Raw genomic sequence first — 12,600 nt, 5'->3', positions numbered from 1 at the left:
GCTTGCTGGTGCCTATCCCATCTAACATTGGGCAGAAGGCCAGGGACACCCTGAACTGGTTGCCAGCCAACTGCAGGACACACAGGGACAAACAACCATTCAACCAATCACACTTTAATACGTCCAATACAGATTCCATGCATGTTGTTTTGAAGTGTGAGAAGAAGCCAGAGTGCCCGGAGAGAACCCACATGGGTGCTGAGGGAGAACATGCAAACCGCACACAGGAAGGCTGGAGCCAGGTGGATTTGAACTCGGATCCCTAAACTGCGAAGCGGACATGCTAACCAATGCTCCACCGAGCCATCCCAATTTACCCTGTAAAAAATGAAAATGTATTAAGCTCTCATTTACGGCAAAAGATATTTCATGGCACTTTGCGCAGAGCAAATTCAGAACTTCTCACCATAAAAACAACTAAACCCTGCATGAGAAAGTACTAAATGACCGAGGCAAGGAGCAATAGGAAGGACCATGGAATTGACTAAAGACACATTCCCATTGATAGAGATGGATTGCCACTGAGATATGCAAATTGCAAATTAGTAATGACAATCTTACGATAAAGAGAAGTTTTAATTGTATCAGTATTGTTGAATCAGTCATATTAATTGTCGCAAAAATGTGTGCGCATTTTTGGCCCCACTTCTTGTAGCACAGACACTTGGAAGAAAACAAGTGGTCTCAGAGCACATCCACTGTAATAGTGTTTTAGTTCTCCTTGTACAACTTGTTCTCAGGAGTTTCATCAATGAACAGTTCCAAAAAAATCAACTTCCCACTTTCTGTTACTATTTCAGTACCTCTGTTGCAACATCCTGAACAAGAACATAAAACAACAACAATGGCAAGGTATTGTGGAGGATTGCTGCATGTCGTAATTGTCAGATGAAGTCAAAATTTGAACATTTCATGAAGATTTTAGAGTATAATTCCCAACGCATTGGACCAGAAAATGCATCGGTAGATTCAAAGATTAAAACCCCGTGTTTACTTTTACCATGTAAAAAATGTATTGAAACACTAGAAAGGTGGGTGCATATGTGCATTGATTACAAAGTTCACAGACTCAAGTTCACAATAAAAAAACAAAAACTAATAAAAACAAACGTTACTGTTAGAGAGCAATGTTCCCAAACCCCAAAGCACCAATTTTACATCAGAAAACTCACAACCTGGGTCATCGAACAAAATGTCGCAAAAAGATATGAAAACTAAAATAACTATGACGTCGTCATCTATTGTTAAATCTGGGACAGTTTACAAGACCACAAAGTTGGAAGCAGGAAGCCATGATTTATTCTGTTGCATGAACGGCAGGTGGATGATGCATTCACACGTTTATTGTATTCTCACACCTTGGTACGTGGTTAAAGGATGACGCAGTTGCTGAGGCTCTTATTCGCTGTACCTATTTCCCCAAGCAGTGAGCGAACGCACCTCTACAAAAGAGCTGCTATTGACCGAAACTCACACCCAAAGTTCCTCGTTCCCGTGATTGTACTCGCTTATTCAAGTTTGTCCATCCTGATCCTGTCCTTTCATCCGTTGTTCTTTTAATTCTTTTGTCTTTTATCTACAAACACATCACAGGCACACTCAAAACAAAGCAAATAAAGAACGGCGACTAATTCCTCTTTAGATGGTACCTATATTTCCCTAACCATTTTTGAGTAGTGTAAATCATGATTTTACATCATTCCGAAAGAAAAGTACAGGCAAAAATACAAACAGTGCAGTCTTTCTACATGACCTGCGTTCATAAAGGAAAAACCTTAAAATTTTCCTTCGGCATTTGACAACGATCGATTTGAATGGAAAGTGGTCGTTACTAAAAACAAACAAACAAACAAAAAAACAAGTATTGTATACCTAAATGCGTAGAATGCGCGCAGTTCTCTTTTTTGTCAGCAGGAGACGCAAAGTGTCCGAGAGCGGACGTGGCGGTTTTGTGGGCGAAATGGCACAATTATCTTCACCGACGACACCCTCGTCTCCCCCGCCCCCATGGAGCGACACGCCCCGGGTTGCTGCCTTTGACAAAGCCTTTATTTTGGTCGGAGCACATGGCAGCGTGAGCTCATCCTTGTGAGAACGGCCGCCGACCAGCCACTAGTGTTGTCGGAGTTGACGCTTACAAGTGTTGTACCGCATAACCTCCTTAGTTGGCAACTCTGCCTCAGTTTTTCGCGTCCTAATTTCAGTTTGTGATAGAGACTTGCTTGTTTAACGCAAATAGACCTCAGGTGGAGACGGCGGTCCACAGCCCTGAAAAGTAGAACCTATCTAGGTGAGTGAACTTGACACCTTCATTAAATGTCATCAATGTATCTTCATGTGACTTGCCGTAATTGGTCATCCGAAAATGTTGACTAATGAAGAAAGGTGTCATCAGAATATTGACACATGATGCCAATTGGTGAACACGGAAGTCTTCTTACGTAAATAGTTGTAATTGATTGCAGTAATAAAACACCTTTGCCCACGCAAGGTGCTGAAGTCACCACTTCTCCAGTTTACAATGATGAGTACCAAGGCTACCCGTGCTTATTAGGCAGTCAAAATGATTTGTGGAGGGTCTGGAGTCTGGACCAGGTGCAGGAATTATATATGTCCGCGCTTGACACTTTCACCACTTTAAATGCTAGGTTCTCTCTTCGCCCTGTAATGCTGCCGGTGAAAGCTTTCAAATAGCGGCAAGTGGCCTCTTCCTGTTCATTTTTCTCATTCCTTGCAAAAAAAAAGTGTCTAGACGTGACTCCACCTGAGCAGCTTAAGTTTTGAAACGCAGAACTTGATGTTACTGTGCAGCAGGTACTCTGCAAAACGAAAACAAAACAAAAAAAACAACAACCCAGAAACAGTCAGGTATTTGTGGCTTTTCTCTAGCTGGATCATGCGCTAACTTTATCAGTTCAGACTTGAACGATCAAAGTTTTTTTTCCCGTCTGAGGTTTGTTGTTCTTCCGCATCACATGGCTTTTCCCAGAAACAACTCATCGCGTAATTCAGACGATGTTTCCAGCGCTTCCAAAAGCTTTTTGCTCACCCAGCATCAAACGGGACTGAATGGGCCGAGGGATGCACGATCAGTCGAGAAGGTTCATTTGTTGAACAAAATGAGAAGGGATGGTGCGTGGCAGAGGATGTGGTGAACCAGTCACATGGCTGAGCAGTACAGACTGAAACATATACCAAATGAATCTGATGAAACTTGGCTGGCAGTAGAGCTGCAGGCCCAATGGTAATTGTAATACAGACTTTTGGCACCAAGGCGTCTCGTAGCATGCTTTCCCTGTCTAACAAGGGCGTAGCCCACACAAATTCACTCCTGATTTTTCTGGATGACACGTGAGCCATTAGTGATAAAAGCCATACCGCAAACCTGTGAGAAAAAGCTCAGCCAACACCCTCTCGGACTTTATTTGTTATTGTTTGATATTTTCCCATCTCCCTGGCGACTGCAGCTAACTACGACCGACGGGGTGTGATGAATGAATAAAATGAATGTTATTTCATGTAGTCCAGGGAGAGGCTTGTGGTTGCATTCCTCTTGTTTTATTCAGTGGGTGTGTAGCTGCAGGTAGGTTTCGACCTGTCGGAGTTCAGCACGGCGCACTGCTCTGCTGTCAAAACTCAGACAGGCCTCCAGGTCAAGTATCAAGCATCTGTTATGATAATCAGCCATGCTTTTTTGTTGGGGGGGGGGTGTTATTCGGACCCAGAGGATTTTTGTGGAAACATAAAGAAACAAACACCCTCATTCAGGGAGAAGGTCAAAGTGTTGATGTAGGTGTCTGTGTTTTGGCTGCCTCACATTTAAATGTGCAAAGTGTATTATGCAGATGTCTGCTAAGTCACTCAAATGCTGTTCGTTCTTTGAGAGGGTCTACTTTCCTCTACAACAACTTGGGCACATTTTTGTGTTGCACAAGTCACAACCTAATTTATAATCTTTATAATTTAAATAATTTGTTTTTGAATTAGATTACTGGATTGCATTTGAATTTCCTGGAACTTTTTCCTTTTGCGTAACAGCTCTTTATTAAATTTGAAGATCACTTCTGCTTTTAGCAGATGTATTTTTTTTTTAAACTGTATGAGTTAAATAGTGAGTGAAAGGAGTAGCTGGACTTGCAAGTTGTGTTTTTAGCAGGGGTAAGCCCACAAGATGAAAAAACTTAAAATTTCATTGGCACATGGAGCCCAAGCATACAGCATTAAAAGACAAAGCCTTTGGAGTTTTTTTTCAAGGATCCCACAATGACACTCCTTCAATAGAAACTGTGTTTCTACTAATTACTTCCTCCACATTCAGCGTAATGAAGATTTTGTAAACGGCGGCTCTGTGAATTATTTTTTATATTTTCTGGAACTTTACAAACATACTTTTGGTCACTCTAAATACATCACACCATTGTTTGACTTTGGGCCAAAATCTCCTAAGTCACATTATGGTGGTGCATAATGGTGTTTATTTATTTATTGCAAATGATCCATTTTTAATTGTGGAAAACGGCTTTCTATTTTTCACGCTGCAAAGTTAGTGGTTGAACGAACTTCCCAATCTTGGTGTTTCCTGGAACATGATATTTGGAGATACGAGCATTCTACCGAACGACTGCAAACTCAAATTTAATGATCCTGAAGAATGCCGTTATCACCCCTACCACTTGACTCCCAAGAATTTTCTATCAGTGTGAAACTTTCATTTTCATCCTTGTCCATTTTTCTTGCAGTTGTGACTCCAAGCACTGCATGAACATTGTGATTTATATGAACAGATGGAACAGGGTCACCAAGATGCACAAATTATCTGTTGTACAGAAATTGTATTTGTCGAACCCTGAAGGCTGTCTTCATGTTGGAGCAGGAACTTGAAATGAAAAAGTGTCAGTGACATGACTAGAGCAAAGTGATGATCAATGCACTTTCAATCACCTTAGAATCATGGAGCTCAACAACCTCTGTCTAAAAGAGACCACAATTTAAACAACACCTAATGGAAAATACTTATAATAATTTCTTATGGTATTGTATTAGCGCAGCATGGCTCAATGGTGGTCCTCTCCCAACTGAGAGATTATGGATTCGATCCAAGACTCTTGTGGCCATGTTGAAGTGTCTTGCTCAAGACCCTGAACCCCAATTGCTCCTGATGCTGCCTTATTACTTAGAAGGTAAATTTGTAGTCAGTATAAAGCGCCTTGAATATTTAAGAGAGAAAACCGTCCAATTTCCATATTGTATTATTACAAGTTAAGCGGGGAGTAATCATAATGAATAGTACAAATTATGTATGTGCAAATGATTATATTACTTGTTTAGGTGGTTGATTTTGAACTTGATCTAAAAATTGTTAAAAAATTGTAAACAATTTTTCCCTATGCGAAACATAGATGGATCAGAAACATTTTTCTTACATGTCATCATTGGTGGGATTCATAAAACAAAAACCCCCCAAATTGAAAAAGATATAACAAAATGCTCGGGCAGTTAACTCGTAGTTTATGGTCCTCAAAATGTATATTTTGTCGTACTTAAAAAGTTGGTTTGTTCCTATGAATTGAGCTTGCTAGACCAAAATGCTGGGGCAGTTAACCTGTAGTTTATGGTCCTCAAACTTCATGTTTTGTCGTACTTAAAAAGTTGGTTTGTTCCTAGGACTCGAGTTTGCTAGACCCCCCCCATAGCTGATACTGAGTTTAAGTCTGCAAAGATTTGCTTACGTTTTGGAAATACATTTTCCAAAAAACGTTGCCTCTGTTTCGTATCTGTACAAGTTTAGAGGTTTAAAAACAGTTACGTTGGCCTTGCATTTCTTCAGAACAGCTGCATCTTATTCACCCCATTTGCAGCTTGCACAGTTGGGGCTCAGCTGATGCTCACCAATGAGCCAAATGATGATTTCATGAAAAGAATTCTTCCTATTGTTTGAATGTGTTGTTCTGTGTCCAAAGTGGTATCGCAGCAATAGTGAGAAGTCGCCAGAAAAAAAGTCACCATTTGCGGATATGCCTTTTATGTGATTCAAGCAGTCTAGGTAGTGCTAGGTGTAAGAGCTGCTTCATTGAACAGTTCTGTATTTTGTCGCATGCAAGGGCAACATGAACCTAATCAGTCGCCAATTAGCCTCGAGCCATGGGTGTGTGTATTTTCTTCTCTACTGTGTAACATCTCTTAATGTGGCAATATGCACCACTAGCATTCAAATTCAGTATTCATTTATTTTATTCTCTGCTAGTTTGGATATAAGTCTAAATGAGTGGATATAACTACTCATTTCTTTTCATTGATCAGGACAATATGGTGTAGGAAGTGCTGTAGATGTCCACTCCTATGCTAATCGGCTAGCGATCATGATTAATAGTCGCATGCTAGTGATTACCATTTAATGCCAACACACAACTGCCATTCAGTTCATACAGTTCATACATATGTTCGTTACACATGAAGTAGTGTCTTTGAAGTCACTTAAGGACGATGCTTCAACGATATTTCATGAGTAAATTAGCAGCTACCTTACCCCATGCTTTTGGAAAGCTTCTTGTGCTATTATTGTCTTTGATGAAAGATCACTAAACTACAAAATCAGTAAGTGTTCTTAAGCACACAAATTGCATCAGCCATTCAACCATTACGTGGTGTAAAAACACAAGAAATGAAGCATACGGCTTGTTTATCAGCCAAGACTGCATGCTGCCGCAGCATTGTTAAACTACCACAGTGGTATACCAGTTCCACATTACAAATTATTATTATTATTATGTTTGTTTGACACACTTTTTACCTCTGACATCCTCTCCTTTTTGGGAGAGTCTTTCTCACTTGTCATTGTAACTGCGTTCGTCTGCAAGAAAGGTTTGTGTAGATAACAGTGATGGAAACATGGTTCCGGCAGTTCTTCGGGGTGGATTCAATTTCACTCAACCTTTTCTTAGTCGACTTTGTTGACTTTTAGCCCTAGGTCACATCATGGCAGATAATTAAAGATTTACTTAAAGTAACAATCTTATCTAACATTTGAAAACCCACTTTAAATTTTCAATAAGGTGTATATGTTTGCTATACAACCAACATATTTTTTTTATATATATTTGTAGGTCTAGTGATTGAAATTTATATTACACGGGGAGTGCTGCTCAGATGCGGGTAGTCATGTTTCTTTTAGCTACAGAAAGCGAAAGAGGAAAACTTAAGCCAATGTAATTCAATGTAAACGCATTTTGGATGGCAGTTTGTCTTGTGTGCTGCTGAGCGTGTCTCTGGTTTGCATATCAATCACGAATAAATATGGGAAAAACAGAAAATACCTGTACAGTACATGGTTTGTTCGGCAATCGAAAATAGAAAATAGAAAGGGGGGGGGGGGGGGGGGGGGCTCCACGCATTTGTGTTCACCCACCAAACACACAAGAAAACGCCAGCAAAGACATCGCGATACAACAAAAATTTACCTTAGCCCCGTGGCTTCCTTCTATTGCGGATGGCCCGCTGCATGCTTTGTATTGTTGCCTGTTAATTCTGGTGTGCCTGGATCGCTGTCCTGTATTCTACATGACTGGTAGGAGTTATGTTTTCATTTTCTTTATGTTCACAAAACCCTGGGGAAACGAATCAGTGTTGACATATTTGCCCAAATTTTGTAGGTTCCGTGCAAGTATGCACTGAAACCAATGGTGAATTTTACTTGTATTCGCTCACTTTCTCGCTCGCTTGGCATATGCTTCCAAAGTAGTATGGTCTCTTTGTGTCACCGTAGTGTGCGAGCGCTGCATTCACGTAACACAAGTAAACGGCAACTCTAAATTCTCCCCAATGCGTTTTTAAGTCGTAGAAACTTGTTTATAAAGCACAAAAACTCAAATTTTCAACTGTCCAATATTCTTCATGACAAATAAGCAATTCTTATCTTTTTCAAATTGTAATTTATGTATACACCAGTGAACCAAAGGGATGTGTGACATGCAAGCTCTGTTCCATAAAATACGCAGTTCATGGGGCTACTGTATATTGCTGCCGTATATACTCCAATGCTTTGACAACATGCATTTATTGCCCTTGTCTCAAATGTCCGTTTGCATTTATTCAAACCTATTTGCCTTTACAGGTTCTTGAATGTTAGTCATGTGTTCATAGTTAAATACCAGATTCCTCCCATTCCTGTTTGATGTGGTTATGCAGTTCATGTCAAAAGGATTTAAGTCCAGTCAAAGTGAAAGCTGTGGAGATGAAAGGCGAATTTCTATGTTCAGTGTCTTGTTGCTTTTAATATCAAGCACTGCCTCAAGCAGATATTTAAAGTTAAAAACAGTGAACATGCACCTTTGCCTTGTAAATAATAGTCTTTGTTTTGATTCAAGGGTCTCAAGAGTGCGTGCCAGACTGATCAATGGCGTTGACTGTGAACTTGATTGGTCCATCGCCATGGGGCTTCCGAATAGTTGGAGGAAGGGACTTCAAAAAGGCCATAACTGTATCTAAGGTATTTGTCAAGCCTCACCCTGCTGCTGAACCTCTTTTTGCCTTATCAAACCATATCCTCTGTTTTTGTCAAAACACAGACTGTAATGGCATGCCATGCAATGTGAATTTCCTCCTCACAACGTCACTTTTCTTGTCTTTGTTTGCATCCACAGGCTGTCTCATACCTATTTCCTTGCCTGCCAAACCCATTAGAATAGAATGGAAGTAGATTACATTAGAAGGAAACCACTGATTACAGTTACAGTGGAAGTTGAGGTGGGAGGTTAGGCGTTCCTAGTCTGGAGTTCACAGTTGAATGTGTTTAAAGAGGCGTATGTTTTTCTCAATGATAACGTGCATGCACCACATGTACCAGTAGTTGACATAAGCTTGCTGTTTTACAGACCAGACTTATTTTTCAGCGTAAGTTATGTCTGCGTGCAGTAAAACCATGTTTCCAACATTCTCAGTTTGAAAAGTTCAAAAGTTATGCGCGGCTTTGCGCAAAAGTCTTTTCTGAAATATTAACAGCTTTTCTGAAGTCTCACAAAGTCCGGCTGTGAGATAAAACCTCTGTGTTGAAAATGATTGGCTATGTCTCGTTTGACTAATAGCCAGTTTTACTAGTTATTCCCATCTGCAGTTTAGCGCTATCTGGCTAGCGTAAATCAGCTGGTACTTGGCACGGAATGGATGCACTATTTTAATCATGCTGACTTGAATAATTGTGATTTCCTGGTTCACTTTGAGCAAAAAAGTTGAGAATATCTTGTCCAACTAGTCTGATGTTAATCCAAGCATGTCTTGATCAGAAAAGGCATCCAGCGTTGTGGGTCACCACAGCAACACTTAATTGCCTTTTGAAGGGCCACTGGCATGGCCCCTCTGCCCTCTTTCTTTGCTAAAGGGACTGGGATTCTCACTGCATACGCACATGTTTTCTCTGGAGACTGAAGGCTCACACTGTCCAGCTTGTATAGCGATTCACATTCTTTGTTCTTCTCCTTCTCTTTTTTTTAATTACATTTTGCTGAAGATGTCAGTCTGTACATTTTTAAGGATTGGATGTATAATCAAGCCCTTGATGCCTGGGTGCGTGAGGCTTGAAAGTAGAAACCAAAGTTTGCTCCAATCAAAGTGGAATTTCCACTGATGTGGCAGTGTGACATTGACTTTGATGTCTATAAAGGCTGTACGTAGGTCAAACCTTCACATTTGTCACACAAAGAACTTCTTCCAAAGGATGTGTATCAACCTCATCACAGTTGACTGACAGACTTGACCGTTTTTCATTCCATGCTTAGAGCTGTATCTTCTCTCCAGTTGATGAAGATAGACTGCTAGATAAGGCACTTGATACAGCCATTTGATAAAACTTTGCGTTTAGCCTCTTAACCACCCCCCCCCCCCCCCCCCCCCCCAACATGTCATTAGTTATCTTCTGTTCCTTCCATTAAATTATTTGCACATCGATGAAATAAATAGTTTTAGTTGGGCCTCTGTTTATTTTAATGCTTTCTTTATTTATTCAATAGGTCAATGGAGGCAGCAAAGCGGAGCAAGCAACTCTCAAACCAGGTGATGTCATCTTGGCCATCAATGGGGAAAATACTGCTGACATGCTGAATGTAGAGGCCCAGAACAAAATCAAGAACTCCAAGAACCATCTGCAGCTGATGGTGGAGAGGTATGCGCCATGAATCAAAAGATTATGATCTCCACATTCCTGTGGTTGAATTTAGCATTTAAAAGACAGAGAATGTGTTTTTTTTTCCCCCCAGTTCAAGAGCATCCCTCATTTAATGTCCACACTACAGTCAGTTCTTCCACTGTTTTGTGTCATGTAAACACTGCACAAACAAAACAAGTGATTGCAATCAGGGGAAATACCAGTTTGAATTAGAGCCACATTTTTGTTTTCCCTGGTTCTTCATCAAGAGTGTTTAAAAACCAAAAGAGGTTTGCTTTCACTAACGTCTGCTCTTGGCTAGGAAGTGTAATGGAAGGTCTTTTTTGTCACTTTCTCCCCTACTCCTTCTTTGAGATTGTCTAGCTTTTTTTTCCTGTTGGTTTCAGCCAGACATTCACACGCTGTCACACAAACATGTACAGTACTTTCACATGTTTTCTCCTTGCTTGTCCAATGTCCATGTGGGTGTATTTTACCCTGCTGACCTTACCACTGAGCCAGAAGCCACACTGTTACTTATAGATGGCCCAGGACAATGCCTCTATGTACTGTAGTGGCACAGCTACCAGACTGCTGTTTGTGGTCGTGTATAGCATAAACCTTTAACTTTTTAGAGGCTTGTAACATGGCACCTCACATTGATCATGTTTATTTTGATTTTAGTTGAACGTATATGCCCTCCCCCCAACACCCAGATCTGAATCCGAACAGACTTCTGTGCTCGCCATGGATTGTCCATAATAAACACCATGTTCAAACATAAGGGTGTTTGATCATCGACTTTGTGGACATATTGTAGGATTTGTGTCCGTGTGTTTTGGACACTTGGGTGATATGAGGTCAACTGATCACCACCTTGTGGCGTGTTGGCTCTGATGGTTTAGGAGTATGCCGGTCAGACTCAAACATATTGTGAGCGTCTGCTGGGAATATACGGTGACTACAGTACATCTAAGACTTGCTTAGAAGTCTTCCTTTGAGGAATTGTTGTCAGGAGAGCCCACCTCGGAGCTTCCAATCTCTGGGGCTGAAGTCACTGAGGTGATCAAAAAACTCCTTCGTGGCAAGGCTTCGTAGGTGGATAAGCTCTGCCTGGAGTTCCTAAAGGCTCTGGAAGTTATAGGGTTGTATCTCCAACATCGCATGGACATTGGCGACAGTGTCTCTGGATTGGCAGACTGATGTGATGGTCTCCCTTTTTAGGAATCCCCCTGATATGGACTGTTTTGTCTCTGTACCCTCTGTCGGAGTTTGGTCCGCATTGCTGGCAGGAAGCCAAATTCATTCTCAGTGAGAGTTGGACTAGGCCAAGGCGGCTTCTGTTCATTACCTTTTCATGGAAAAATTTCTAGGTGCAGCCGAAGCGTTGGGTCCGGTTTGGGGGGTCTAAGCATATCATCTCTGCTATTTGTGGATTATGTGATGCTGTTGGCTTCTTCAGGCCGTGACCTCCAACTCTCACTGAAACAATACAAAGCAGAGAATGAAGCGCCTGGGACGAAGATCAGCATCTCCAAATCTGAGACCCTGGTCCTCAGTCGAAAAAGGGTGAGGTGTCCTCTCTGGGTTGGGGATGAGGTCCTGCCACAAGTGGAGTAGTTTAATTATCTTGGGGTATTGGTTGGCCGGGAGATTGACAGGCGGATCGGTGTAGCCTCTGCTGTGACGCGAACTCTGTACTGGTCTGTCGAGGTGGTTAAATAGATGGATAGGCTTCAGAGAAATTAGGCTTTATGTGCTTAGTGTGAAATTGTTCTCCTTCCTCTCAATACTGAACATTAATTTTCAGTTTTCTGTGTAAGGTATTTTGCACGTCTGATAAATCTGCCTTTGTCTGGTCTCCTTGATGACAGCTATGAAGAACTTATATTTGCAAGATGGGTGTTGATTTATGAGGATAACATCAATGGTGGAAAGTCAACCTCAGCATTTTTATCTGTGTAATGGAGAAGTCAGTGCTTATAGACTCAACACTGATTGTAATCATTAACCTGTAACACAACATCTGACAGTCTGTTGGCCACCGCTTCACACTGACAAAGGTATGAGGCGAAGGTGAACAATTTTCAGTCATGCACTTCCCATTTCAAATTGCTGACGTTTTTCTGTCCTCTGGAGAAGTAATATATTTCAGCTTCTGTGCTTCTTCCTTTTCTTGTCATCTCTTTCCCACACATGATATTGCGAGCCTAGGCATTCAGAGGTGGTGTGTTTCTGTGTGATTTACCACAGGCATTCTGGCCTTCCTGTGTGCCTCATTACAGTACCTCAGGCTTGACCATGAGCCAGTCAGCCTCCGGCCCTGCAGCTAGGGGGACACTGTGTGTTTGAATTGGCCCCTGAACTGCCCATTTTCCCCCTTCAAATTTAATCATCAAATTGCTTGCAGAATGTGCTTTTTATTTAAAGCAAAAGTGACTACAGTAGTTGGAAAGAAGAGCGCC

The 12,600-nt window shown here is 41.2% G+C and overlaps 1 protein-coding gene and 1 long non-coding RNA gene across 2 annotated transcripts in view; one reads left to right on the top strand and one right to left on the bottom strand.

The window, feature by feature from the left end:
- Positions 1-98: 98 nt before the first annotated feature.
- Positions 99-1,951, bottom strand: LOC148429914 (uncharacterized). The gene is made up of 2 exons (XR_015865345.1): positions 1,873-1,951; positions 99-318 (listed from the first exon to the last, which is right to left on the bottom strand). It is a non-coding gene; the product is annotated as an uncharacterized LOC148429914 (long non-coding RNA).
- Positions 1,952-2,037: 86 nt separating this feature from the next.
- Positions 2,038-12,600, top strand: part of pdlim2 (PDZ and LIM domain 2 (mystique)) — a 30,869-nt gene continuing 20,306 nt past the window's right edge. Inside the window, exons 1-3 of the mRNA XM_088433805.1 lie at positions 2,038-2,290; positions 8,364-8,485; positions 10,002-10,153. Of these exons, the coding sequence (XP_088289931.1) occupies positions 8,393-8,485; positions 10,002-10,153 (245 nt within the window). The 5' untranslated portion in view covers positions 2,038-2,290; positions 8,364-8,392. The remainder of the gene's footprint in view (positions 2,291-8,363; positions 8,486-10,001; positions 10,154-12,600) is intronic.

Source organism: Hippichthys cyanospilos, chromosome 1 (genome assembly GCF_059441005.1).
Source record: "Hippichthys cyanospilos isolate Australia breed blue-spotted pipefish chromosome 1, RoL_Hcya_1.0, whole genome shotgun sequence".
In the NCBI taxonomy this organism is placed as follows: domain Eukaryota; kingdom Metazoa; phylum Chordata; class Actinopteri; order Syngnathiformes; family Syngnathidae; genus Hippichthys; species Hippichthys cyanospilos.
The sequence above is the reverse complement of the archived record's forward strand: the minus strand, read 5'-3'. Positions and strand labels throughout refer to the sequence as shown.